The sequence below is a fragment of the Podarcis melisellensis genome, assembly GCF_964234715.1.
Source record: "Podarcis melisellensis genome assembly, chromosome: 4".
NCBI classification, from domain to species: Eukaryota; Metazoa; Chordata; class Lepidosauria; order Squamata; family Lacertidae; genus Podarcis; species Podarcis melisellensis.
This window is the reverse complement of record NC_138531.1, coordinates 40,866,648-40,880,471: the sequence shown is the minus strand read 5'-3', so window position 1 is coordinate 40,880,471 and position 13,824 is coordinate 40,866,648. Positions and strand designations below refer to the sequence as shown.

The following is a 13,824-nucleotide window of genomic DNA, read 5'->3' as shown; positions in this document are numbered from 1 at the left end:
CCCGCCAAAGCCCACATGATGCCCTTATTCAGTCCATGTAAATCACAATGGCTTGTGTCCTGAAAATTGTTGGAAGCAATGAGCTGGCAAAAACTTTTCCACATAGGATTTTTTTTTTTATAAAAGCACCCCTTCATGTACTTCACATTTAGCACTGAATTGTGATGGTAATACGGAATGCTTATGCACAGATGTGTCCTACTTTTCACTCTTTGGGCTCTATTTACAGGTTTTTAGCATACTCATCATTATAACTGTCATTCATTTCCAGTTTCTTCATTCAGATATTGTATAAGAATGAAAAATAGCTTACCCACAATCTCCCCTCAATCTGTGTTCGTTCTCTCTCTCTCTCTCTCTCTCTCTCTCTCTCTCTCTCTCTCTCTCTCTCACACACACACACACACACACACACACACACACACACACACACACAGTTTTGATGGCATCCTAATGCTCCCTAAAGTTGCAGAATAAAATAACTGTGCAAGTTGTAGTTGGTAGGTGTGTTAGAACTGAACAGACATTATCTTAATAACCATTTTGTGCATTGTAAAGCATGGCTCTAATGGGACTGTAATGCATTGGCCAGCAGGTTGGGGATTTAGTGCTTAAATGCCAGTGTTTCAAAGGATCCCTGTGTTGAACACAAACACATCTCCCTGCTCATCAAGGAGGGGGGAAACCCTTCTCACTGTGCCCTGCTAGCTTACGTTTGAATGCTCCCACACATATATAATGTAACATCCCATCTGACAGTTATAAGATTCCATCACGAAATGCACGTGGAATCTAACCTTGTCACATTCATTAATTTCAGAGGATCCACTATGAGTGAAAGTTAGTTGAATAACATCCATAGTATTAATTATCCAGAAACTTTATTACTAATTATTTATTTGTGTATTGCTAAGTTTCCAAAGTGGCTTCTAAATCATTTGTAAGAATAAACCCAACTGCAAAACACTCATAATTAAACTACACAGTAAAACAATTCCATCAGTACATTAAAATAAATGTATGCAATTAGAATGTGTGATAAGGCCATTAAAATAGCAGAAAACAATTCAAACAGGTTTAGGTCAAGAGATTGGGGAAATGGTTGTCTAAGTAGGTATGTCTTCAAAAGACATTTCCTTACCTCATTTTAAAAAACTATTTGAAATTGTTTAGCTTTACATAAAAAGTCTTGTGTTTTTATTTCACGATAAATGCTAAACTTTTTATTCATGTCTGGTGTGGGAGAAAACCTGTGGTTCTCCAGACTCTTCTCAGTTGCAGCCAGCATGATCAATGGTCAAGGAAGATGGGAACTGTGTTCCAGCAGCATTTGAAGGGTCATAGCTTCCCGATTCCTAACTTATATGATACCCGCTATGGATGGCTGTGAATATTGTGCTTTAATTTCAAATTGTGCATTTGAACTTTGAAAGAGGTGCAGGCGTTTCTGCTTATGTTGTTGCCTGTTGAATGCTCCTTATTTCCTAAAGGGATGAACATAAAGAACACTTGAGTATCGTTCTTACTTTGTCCTAATAGTTTGACACTTTGTCGTCTTTTAGGCTTCAAGTGGCAATTACTACTTCATTCCGTACATTGTAACGCCATGTGCAGATTATTTTTGCTGTGAAAGTGATGCCCAGCGGAGAGCCTCTGAGTACATGCAGCCCAACTGGGACACCATCCTGGGGCCTCTGTGCGCTCCATTGATGGACAGGTTTATCAGCCTTCTCAAGGACATTCATGTCACATCATGGTAATTTTTACACACTTTCCTCTTTTAGCTAGAGTAGCTTCCAGGCTTGTTGGGTATACAGTAGTATATAAAGAGCAGCAAGTAGCTCTCTCAGTACCCTGGTGAATGGGTTGGTGGGTGGGTCATACTTATTGATACTTATTGGTATAATGTAAAGGTAAAGGGGACCCATGACCATTGGGTCCACTCATGACCAACTCGGGTTGCGGCGCTCATCTTGTTTTATTGGCTGAGGGAGTTGGCATATGGCTTCCGGGTCATGTGGCCAGCATGACTAAGCTGCTTCTGGCAAACCAGAGCAGCGCACGGAAACGCTGTTTACCTTCCCACCAGAGCGGTACCTATTTATCTACTTGCACTTTGACGTGCTTTTGAACTGCTAGGTTGGCAGGAGCAGGGACCGAGCAACGGGAGCTCACCCCGTCACGGGGATTCAAACTGCCGACCTTCTGACCGGCAAGTCCTAGGCTCTGTGGTTTAACCCACAGCGCCACCCACTTCCCTTTTATTTGGTATAATGTAATTTAGTGTAAAAGGAGTTTTTGTTTTTGTTATTAAAACCTAGCAAAAGTTCTTTTGCATTTCTTGAATGTGTGGTCTCCCCAGCACACCTTCTGTGACACAACTAATCTGCAAAATAACCAACATATATATCTCCCCTGCCTGAGGGGAGGAGCATAGGGCGGAGTCTTAATTTGAGCTAAACTGTATGTCTCTCATGCAGCTAGGCATAGTAACTTGTGGTTATTTTCCAATATACTAACTGTACATAGAAGCAGAGCTGTCAGGCCAGCCCTTGGGAGAAGAAGGGAGTAAAAATAAATGTAGTATAGATTTCAAAGCCCCTGGTTGAAATAAGATGCTTTTAGACTAGTATCCTTCAAAGTGTCTGATGTTTGTTAGTCCCACAGGACTGTAACTAAAGTCTTACTATAGCAGCTAATCTTTAACATATCTTAACAGTCATCAGCAGGAGTCATTTTGCTTTTGAGTAGTAAATGTTATTTACAAAACTCATTGCTAGTAACAGTAACAATGTGCTGATGGGTAAAAGCTAGCTTGCTAATTAGAGTGATATCGGAAGACCAGATGAAAGAGAAAGGGAATTACAAGTTACATTTATTGGTAGATGAACTAAGTTATGATCGTTTCTATAGTGGTAGAGTTCAAGGGTGGGAAACTGGTCCCAGCTAAGGGGGCCAGATCCAGAACCCATGCTGACTACTTTGACAGGTAGGTACAGTTGTCCACTTGTCAGTCACATCAGCATTACATTAGGTGTTTCAACTTCAAAAGAAAGAATCAGAGCCCTCTTGTAAGCATGCTCTTGATTCTTCCTTTGCAGGCACAAGTACATTAAATTATGCTGCTATATTACAGTAGGTCATGACATTAAATCAAATTAAATTCACTTAACGCTGTGCGTGCATCAGACCTCATTTGTTGTTCTGTTAGGCTACTTTGCATATGATTAAGGTGTGTTTGATTTTATATCAATTTCATATTCTATATTTAGTGATCAGTGCTGGGGTTCTGAAAAGTTTACTTTTTCATTTGAAATGGATCCACTCCTTAAGTAGCAAATGATATCAGTTATGTAATTCCTCCCCAAATGATCTATTATTATTTATTAAGTTTGTTACTGACTGTTCACCATCAGGTCCCAGGGCTGGTTAGGACAATTTAAAATTCACTATTTAAAACAGTCGGAACAAAATTCAAGAATCTGCAAGACCTTACAAACATCTTTAGGATCCTAGTTAAATGGTTACGTCCCATTTTATTCCGTGTGGTTTAGACATAGCTAATTTTTTTCTAATTTCACATTCTAGAGACAAACTGATTTTTCAGAAAACAAGAGTGTAGATTCAACTTTGGTTTGTAAGGTACATTTAATCATGGCCAGGATCCAGAAGATAACATAAGCCTCCTACCTTGCTATAGGGTGAACTACTTTTGAAACTGAAGGTACCAGTAGTTTAAAAAGCAGTTTTTGATACATCACAATATGAAGTTCTGCCATTTAAAAAAGTCAGCAATGCCACTTAGTTCATGCAAGCCCTTGGTTATACTATGAAGAATCTTAGGATTCTAGCCATTGAGTGTGATAGCTTACATACTGTTATTTACGTTCATTAAGCTTTGTTCATATTTTTCCCCTTAAAGTTCAGCATTGACAGCAACCTTAGTTCTGATTCTGTTTTGATTTAAAAAATCTGTGTGTGAAGCAGGAATGGAGAGTTGGTTAGAAAAATCATACCGGCTGGTTGTATCCCTACCCTCCATAGTGAAACTATGCATGTTGATGTTAACTGCATGGCGGTTAAATTATAATAATCCTAGGCACATTTCAGAGGGGGATTTACACTGGTGCTGCTGTGTGTGGGGATGGGAGGTTTAACCTTTCCCTCCCCAGCCTTTTTTCTGATGAAAATGGATTCTGTGTTCTGCTATTAGTGATGCTAAAAAACAAATTGGGGATGTTCTGTTGCTGAGTGCAGCGCATAGATTTAAATCTCCTGCCTCCCACATGCTTTGTATCAAATTAAAAATTCTCTGATGTGGCAACAAGCCAAGCAATCAACATAATGTGTAATTAGCTTCTGAATATGCAGAGGGACATGGGCTCACTCCTGCTTTTCTGGACTCCTACCTCTATGTTTTTACTTTAAAAACAGGTTTATTTCACACCAATCTGTGTCACATGGGTACAGCTTTGTGGCTGGGGCCTTTGCAGTAATTTAGACTTCTTGTATCATCCTCCATTTTTTTTACAAAAACGATGCAGAGCTCATTGTCAGGGTAGGATCAGGCACATTCCTTCCATGATTCTATTCTTCCTGATATTCTTCCTGATATGTCATGTTCACATGGCCTTTAAGGTAATTAGACCTTTCTGCTCCTAATGTTTATTAATTGTTTTCAATAAAGAGATTTGGCATCCCTCTTCATATCTCCCAAGAAGGATCTCTCAGAGAAACCAAGGTTTAATGTTTTGGTAGTCACATTTCATCAGCCCTAGATAACAATTAATGTAGTAATAATGCTTTCCCTGCTATGCTTAATTCCTCTAGTACGTATTACAAGGAAACTCTGTTAAATGACATTAGAAAAGCTAGAGAGAAGTATCAAGGAGAAGAACTGGCAAAGGAACTGACCAGGATTAAACTTCGTATGGATAATACTGAAGTCCTCACTTCTGACATTGTAATCAACTTACTTCTGTCATATCGAGATATCCAGGTATGTTACTTTTACCATAAATACATAGTACATGTCCCCAATGTTATTTTATCAAGGTTTTATCCATTTTTGTTTTTTTAATATTTCTAAAGGTGATCTTAAGTTCAGAATCATTGGGTTCTACAGAATTTGGATTCATGACAACTGTGTTGTTTTTGCCGATTTTCCTTAAAAATAGTACAAAAACGGTGCCATTTGGCACCATTAAAATAGATGAAGTGAAGTAAGAAGATAAGTTAAAATGTAAGATAACTATTTGGCTTAATCTAATTTGTTAGGAGTATAACTAAGGTTTTTAAAATTTGAGATATAACATTGAAAACTAGTCAGTAAGGATGGAAGTAAGGAGATAATTTTTTGGATTAATCTTTAAAGTGGAAAGTAGGGGAGGGAGACGTGAGGAGGTCCCAAGAAGATAAGAAAATACGTTATGTTATGTTATAACCTTGTTTGTCTGTTATATTGTTAATTCAAAAATTTTAATAAATATTTTTTTAAAAAAAACCAACGTTGGGTATCACCCAATAAAAACATTTCTGAAGAAAAAAAAAAGTACAAAAACGCTCAACAACTTTGGCCCCAACAACATGCGTGTCCTGATTTTCATTGTTTGAAATATTGATATCAGTGTTTTATTTACATTAATTTGCTGCAAATGTTTCTGCCCTTTTCTATAATATTTGTCAACAAGATATGGAAATTGAGGAAATGAGCCACATAACTTCTTGTTATCTGACCCTGCAATCTGAGTTTAATGTGTTCATTTTACTTAGTACCCTTCAGGTTATAATTCCCCACTAGGAGATTATGAGTAAGACTGCTTTAAAAAATGTTTTCCATTGCAGTGCATGGTCGTCTTCAGCTGGAAATGCAATAATGCTTAAAGAGCAATGCCAGCCATCTAGTGGAATGGTGTAAGTGGCTTGTTAACACAGGCAAGGATGCATTCCATTCAGGATTGTGTTAGTTCATAAATTCTGGCTCCTGTAGAGTTGTGTGTTCCTTGTAGGCAGAGAATATATTTCTAGCAGATCTTGTCCTAGGATGAAGGAAGTATCAAGGAGATAGGCTATGCATATTTTTAAGCAGTTGTTGCTCATGGTCAGAATAAGTAAAAACCGTTTGATGGATGAATTTTGGTTAGTAATGCTTTCCTCTGTTACCTCTTTAAACTGCTGTTAGGACTATGATGCCATGGTGAAGCTGGTGGAAACACTGGAAATGCTCCCTACTTGTGATCTGGCTGATCAGCACAATATCAAATTTCATTATGCATTTGCACTGAATCGGTAAGATTAACTCCTGTGTGAATACATTTACAGAGAGAGGTAACTATTCCATTAGTGCAAAGGCATCTTCAACTTAAAACTGTAATTGCAACCACAGACTTGGATATTTGTTACATGAAGGTGACCCAAACATTCCCAGTGTATTTCCACACCCAATCCATTCTACTTAAGCAGATGACTTTCCAGCCACCGCTTATGTATCTCTTTCCCTCTCCCCCCAGAAAATATTTTAAATGCTCCTACAGACTCTGTTGGACTAGATTCTTCTTAGTAGGCTGATAATTGAAGTATATGTAGCTTCTTATTAAAAGCGTACGTTTAGTGCTCTTGGAGCCATCTCTGCCACTAGATGCCCAAGTGACTTAAGTGGCCAGGAGTGCCCTTTACAAGCTTTAGCTGCTAAGACTACTGTGGCTGCTTCTAGACTGGAAGAATATTGCCATCATGCTAGCTGCTGGGCTAAGTTCAAGGTGCTAGTGCTGGGCTACAAAATCTTATACAACTCGGGAGCAGGCACCTAAAAGATCATACAAACTTAAGAGTTGGAAGGGACACAAGGGTCATCTGGTCCAGCCCCCTGCAATGCAGAAATCCCAGATAAAGCATCCATGACAGATGGCCATCCAATCTCTGCTTTGAAACCTCCAAGGAAGGAGAGTCCACCACCTCTTGTGGGAGTCTGTTCTACTGCCGAACAGCTCTTACTATCAGATTGTCTTGTCCCTCATATATTCTAAGTGATCACTGTGCTCTGCAGGAGAGGGGCTCCAGCTGATAACCAGCTCATTAGGAAGTTTGTTCCACGCAGTGTAAGAACTGGGTTTTTAGTGCATGCTACCCCCACATACTCCTGCAATTTCCCCCCAGTATGCAGTATATCAGACAGGTACCCTTGTTTCTGCCTTTTTGGGTACTTATTGAATATGATCTTCTTTCAACAAGCCTTTTAAGCAAGATTCTCATTCCAGTTTTTATCAGGATTAGCTTAGAAAATGTATTTCTGTATGTTTAAATGTTGATTTTTTTATTGTGAAATTGCTTTTGGGATTCATTGACTTAAAAAAAATAATACAGTGAACAAAGCTGTAAAAAATCAAGAATTACTCTCAATTTTTTTATTTCCTTTTTTAAAGTACTCACTACATGCTAGGGTATATTATCACAGTACAGCTTTGGTTTAAGCCCAACCCAAGTTATTTATAATAGGTAAATTACCTAAGATTGTTTACGCCACAATATGAAAATACAGTGTGTGCTTATTTTAAACGCCAATTACTTTGTGAATGGTTTCATCATACTTATTATAGGCTCAGCTGTCCTGCATTTTCATTACTGTGCAATATAGCACAGAGGTCATGTTTATAAATGATAACTTGGATAGTAAACTGCTGGTGACAGGTGCTTCAAGGCTGAAGTCATAACCTAATATTGTCAGTACATGAACATGATGAAGGATGGCCACAGTCACTGCCAGGGCTGGCAACAGGCGCCCTTTAAGCCAACACCTCAAAGCTTTTCCAATAACAAAAGGTGTTGAGTAGTAAGAGAGAAGAAACAACTTTTGGTGCACCATAATAGATCAAGATTTTTTAAAAATCCCATAAGTGAAGCCAAACAACTTCCAATAAAGGAAGCCAAACAAGGTTCCTGTGATCATGTTGTTTCGGAGATACTTCTCAGAGCTTCTAAACAATGTGCACATGCGTAATGTATGGTATAGGCTGGGATCTAAAGCCTACTTTGGGCATGCTCAGTGACTTGTATGCAATTTTTATAATATTTTTAACTCTTCTGACAACATGAGTTCAGGAAGAACTCAGTCACCTTTTGAGAGTAGATAAATAGCTATCTTCTTTTTAAATTTCAGCTGTATTCCATGCTGTTCCAAAACTAATCTTGGTGCATACCTTTCTTCTCCTGGTAACACAGGCTTTGAGTTTTATTTTTGTATCATTCATAATAAGCAAGGAATAGGTAAAGTTACTGCTTTTGTGCACCCGTTTCATAGCCATCCAGAAAAGGTTGAGGCAGCATTCCGAAAAATGGGTAGTTAGTTCACGTAAAAGGTGGAACCTCTTTAAAGAGTTCCAATATTTTGTATGAGAGAAGCACACAAGTAATGGATCACAGAGTAGTGAGGGAGTTGTAGCTCCCCATGCAAAATCAGTCTCACAGCTTTCACCTTTTGTTGTCTCTCATATGCAACTCTTAACAGCTGCAGCTAGTTGACTTGTGTCCAGCCCAGAGGCTAGATAAGACAGCTGCTGCTTTGGATAAGTGGCTGACACAGGATAAGTGTCTTTTAATTTTGCCTTTGGTGTCTTCTCTTCAGGGTCACCCGACTAACCACTTCCCTCTTTAATGTTGTATTATTGAATTTATTGTCCAGTAGGAGAAAGTGAGTGATGTATTACAGTATTGGGTGGTAACTGGAATTGTGTTTTTGCTGCTGAGAGTGGGATTCTATGTTCTATCTTTTTTGTGTTTTATAATTTTGCTTAATAACAATAAGTATGAGAGACTGAAATGGCAGAGAGTAAAGGCCTACCTGGGTGGGAGAGAAGGAGGGCGTGTTATGTAGCTGTGTGTTTGGCACTGTGTTGCTTTAGATGGTGGTGTGTACTAGTGAGGTTACTCTGGCATGGAGCATGTGTGCAGCCTCTATTTCAGTTATTTTGTTCTGCTGCCAATGCTGTTGTTTTGCATAGTTCTCTTCATTTTTTGGTATTTGATTCCCTCCCCCCCCCCCCGGTATTTTTTTTTTAATGTTTAAGAGAATATTTTGTTTCTCCTGTTAATCAAGCTGCTTTAAATGTGTAATCATTGATACTGACAGCGTATGGCAACAAAGTACATCACTGTAGGGGAAAGTATTTGTGTGTTTGGGCAGTATACTGTATCCAGTATTAAAGCTATCATAACAAGAATTGCCTTGTCGGTTGAAAATTGCATCATGTCTGAATTTATCATTGAAAGGAATTATTCTGCTTACTTAAGCATAGCAAGCTTTGTGCTGCAATGTTTGCTTCTGAATATTTTCAAATAAAACATAGCATAGGTAATTTGTAAATAGTGTGGTTGCATTTCATGTACTAATACTGTATGATAAATGTTTACAGCTGGTAATGTTTTCCAGCCAGAACTGAATTTTGTTTCATTTTGGGTAGATAATTGAAAATGCCACCTGCTATCGCTGATGCAATGCATAGTGGTCCTGGTCTTAGCCTCTAGAGCAGGAGAAAACTAGCTTGCTCCATCTTCCATATGACAACCCTTCAGATATTTGAAGATGGATATCATATTCCCTCCCAGTCTCCTCTTTTAAGGGCTAAACATACCTAGCTCCCTCAACAGGGAGGAGTCTTAGTTTCCAGACATTTGATCATCTTCATTTCTCTCCCACGTTCCAGCATGTGAATATCCTCCTTAAATTGCAGTGCCCAGAACCAGACACAGTACTCCAGGTGTGGTCTCACCAAGCAGAATAGAGAGAGATTATTACTTCCCTTGATTGGAACACTATCTTCTGTTGATGCAGCCTTTTTTGCTGCTGCATCACACTGTTGACTTGCGTTAAGCTTGTGGTCCACCGAGACTCCTAGATCCTTTTCACATGTACTATTAGCAAGCCATGTGTCCTCAATCTTATATTTGTGCAGCTGGTTCTTCCCGTCTAAGTGTACAACCTGACAAACTAACCTCAAACTAATCATTCTGTTAGTTTGAATATAGCTGCTACTCATCTGACTTCTGGCAATTCAGGATGGCAGAGGACATGATTTTAGAAGACTTGTCAGTGTATAGAGGAAAAGAGCAGAGACAGAACGTACACTGTAGTTGCATATCTTTTGCGTAAAATCTATCCAGAATGTCACATCTAGAGCTCTGGAAAGCTCCAACAGAAATTCTCTACACAGTTTCATACTAAGGTTGCCTAGTGAAATTATTGTGTGTATTTAGTGTAGGAGTCACCAATCTTTTTTCACCTGAGGGGACATTTGGATTTTTGTTTCTACCTACTCTGGCCACTTCTCTTCCCTCTTCCTTGATCTGTTTTCTCTCAACCCCTAGGACAGAAAGAGTATGTGTACACACTTCATCTTTATGAGGGATTTTGATAAAAGTCAGATCCAGGAGAATTAATATGAGCCTTGAAATGCACATAGAGCTGGAAGAGGAAGTGGGAAAGAGCATCATTCTTCCAGCTTCCTTTTCCATCTTTTATATGCTTTATGAGAGCGAAAAATAACTACTCTCATTAGAAAGGAGGCAGTGCATGAGTGGTGAGAGTTCAGAGGCTTTGTGGGCACCAAGGGAGACCATTGTGCTCATGGGCACACCATTGGCAAATCCCACATTTAGTGCATATTGACAGAGTTATAAATTGTGTTAGATACAAATACATGGTTCTTTGTAGATGCTTATTCATGTGATTTTCTGTCTGAATTTCAGAAGAAACAACACAGGTGACCGGGGGAAGGCATTGCAAGTGATGCTGCAGGTCTTGCAGACATGTGATCGCCCAGCACCTGACATGTTCTGCTTGTGTGGGAGAATCTACAAGGACATTTTCCTTGATTCAGACTGTAAAGACACCAGCAGCCGGGACACAGCCATTGAATGGTAAGAGGAGTGGCAATGTGTTTACCGTATCTGTGTAATTATGAAATGGAAAGCAAAGTACTTCACATGGAGTACCAAGTTCCTTACCAGCCTCCTGTTGGATGGGAGTTAAGAATAGGCCCTTTCATTATCTAGATATTATCTTAAAACTAAGCGATTCTTACCATTTTAGTATTCTGTCACATCTTATTACAGTCTTCCAGAAGTAGAGTTGCAATGAGGAGGAAGCTACTATTTTGAAATTTCAGACTATGGTCAGAGCATATTTAGAGGGGAGATAAAACTATCTATAAATTCTTGTTGATGCATTTGTGGTTGGAGAGAAGATCATAAACATAATTCTCATAAAGAAAGTTTTTTGAAAGAGATTCTTTTTTGAACAGGAAAGAGAAAATCTATTATTTATTGGATGATAGGAATCAAGATACTGGGTGAGATCCAATGGAGCACTTGTGGGTATTCACTCGTGCAACAGGGCTTCATCTTCCTCTTCTCTACCATGTGCTCTCAAAGTCTGATCTGGAGTGGGGAAGAAGAGAAACAGGAAGTCCCATTGCATAAGTGGATTCTGTTGTGCAAGCAGGTGGATATTTTTAGATGTTGCCCATGACATATAACGTTTCTGTGTTTGCTCTGGCTGCCCAATGGATTTATCACACAAAATGAGATCCAGTGTCCTGAATGTATTTTTCAATTTGATTTTCTTTGTTTTTGTGATGACTAAGTTTTAGCAAATAAATTTAACTGACCTGTCTGACTTTAAAGCTGTTTAGACTACTGGTCATCACGACTTTTGGTGGCAGTGAATTCCATAAATTAACCATCTGTTACATGAAAAAAGAACACCCTTTTATCTGTCATCCTGAATCTGCTGCTAATCAGGTTCACCAGCTAACCCCGAGTTCTCATGTTGTGGGAGAGGGAAGAAAATTAAATCATGAGCTCCTATCTTTCTAGATAAGATTAATTGGAACAACAACAACAAGAAGAAATCCATTCACATTTCCATAGTTTGCAACAATGGCTGGCATGCCTTCTTTATTGTGATCTGAGAAACTTCAAATGTTTTTCTTTGGAAGTATCTTCTCCAGTTTGTTAAATCTTGTCTCTGCAGGTATCGTAAAGGGTTTGAGCTCCAGTCAACTCTGTATTCTGGGATTAACCTTGCAGTCTTGCTGATTGTTGCAGGGCAGCAGTTTGAAACCTCCATGGAACTAAGGAAAATAGGTGAACAACACAAAAACAAAAACTTGTTGCAGCAGTAGTAGGGTTATTAATTATTGTCAGATACATAAAGGGTTGGATCCAAAGGTCCAATTGAATGAAGGAAATTTCCAGTTGTGGAGCTGGACCTTTGGATCCATTGTTCTGAATTGAAGTTGCAGTGAATTCTGTATTTAAGAATAGTAGTTTTAGTCCACTGTGAAGCATGTCACAAGGGTTTTGCCATCAGTTGTAAGCACCTGTTCCTAGAATGAACTTCTGCAAGGTCAGTGGTCCATGACTAGTATCTTTGACCATATGAAGAATGCAATTTATTTCCCACCAATGACATTTAGGCCATATTCACTCCATACATTTAAAGCATTATCATACCACCTTTGAACAGCCATTGCTTCTCCCAAAGAATTCTGGGAGCTGTAGTCTGTTAAGCATGATGAGAATTGTTAGGAGATGCTCATTCCCTTTCCAGAGTTACAATTCCCAGAATGGTTTAACAGTCCCTCTTCAGAGGGAACTCTGAAAACTGTAGCTATGAGAGGGGAATAGAGGGTCTCCTATCAACTCTCAGCACCCTTAACAAAACACCATTTCCACAATTCTTTGGAGGAAGCCATGACTGTTTAAAGTATATCATAGTGTTTTAAATGTACGGCATGAATGTGTCCTTTAATGTGTCCCTTTGTGTAGTTTTTCTCTACCTAATACTCTTAGAGGTTATACTTCCCATGATTACCAACGCACATTATCATCTTTACAGTCTTTGAGGTTCATTGTGTTCCCTTGTAACATACTGTTTTTATGTGAATTTGTCAAGGTGTGCGATTGAACAGTTTGTTGGGAAGAAAAGGGAGTTTGGAAAAAATGAACAATTACTGGGATGTCGGGCAGTTCTTCAGTGTAAGCATGTTGGCCAATGACATTGGTAAAGCAGTGCAAGCAGCAGAGAGGCTGTTTAAACTGAAACCACCCATTTGGTATGTATCATCACATATTTGCGTAGTTACATCTCCTGCTCTCTGCTCTCTGCTCTCTGCTCTCTGCCCTCACCCCCACACCCCACTGGACTTCATTAAGTTCTCCAATGCTCCATGCATCGTCACTATTATTTGCATGATGATTAAATAACTATGTTTTCATTTTCAGGACTTCTTATTTTCAAGTAGACTTCTACTAATCTAGCAAAGACTTGTTGTGTCATTAACTTAGAGTAAATAATGTTGTTCTTGGCTGTTTAATTATTTATTTTATGCATGTGTTTCAGGTATTTGAAGTCATTGGTTCAGAACCTGATGTTAATACAGCGGTTCAAGAAACTCACCATAGAACATTCTCCTAGACAAGAGAGACTGAACTTCTGGTTAGATATCATTTTTGAGGCAACTAAAGAAACAACTAATGGCTTGAGATTCCCAGTAAGTCTCTGTAATGCGCAGAGCTTATATATCTGGTTGATTTGGACTAAAATCCTGTATACACTTGCCTAGGAGCAAGCCCAGTTAAACTAATCAGGGTTTACTTTTGAGTAGACAGGCTTAGAATTTCACTATTAGTAACAGAAAACTGTGGCCTGATGTTAGGAGCTATCATGTGAACTAGAATCAAGTGACAAGTAAATCTGCCCAAGCTGTATGTAGTGTTTTCTGCCAAGCAGGTCAGAGCTGGCATGTCCTGTTTGGTAGGGAGTGGACC

General features: G+C 38.9%; 1 protein-coding gene across 2 annotated transcripts in view; it reads left to right on the top strand.

The window, feature by feature from the left end:
• MAP3K15 (mitogen-activated protein kinase kinase kinase 15) overlaps window positions 1-13,824 on the top strand; it is a 59,654-nt gene that overhangs the window by 22,461 nt on the left and 23,369 nt on the right. For both annotated transcript variants that reach the window (XM_081909157.1, XM_081909158.1), the window contains 7 exons: window positions 1,563-1,756; window positions 4,831-4,999; window positions 6,182-6,288; window positions 10,741-10,911; window positions 12,026-12,138; window positions 12,950-13,109; window positions 13,397-13,547. In XM_081909157.1, coding sequence (XP_081765283.1) covers window positions 1,563-1,756; window positions 4,831-4,999; window positions 6,182-6,288; window positions 10,741-10,911; window positions 12,026-12,138; window positions 12,950-13,109; window positions 13,397-13,547 — 1,065 coding nt within the window. The remainder of the gene's footprint in view (window positions 1-1,562; window positions 1,757-4,830; window positions 5,000-6,181; window positions 6,289-10,740; window positions 10,912-12,025; window positions 12,139-12,949; window positions 13,110-13,396; window positions 13,548-13,824) is intronic.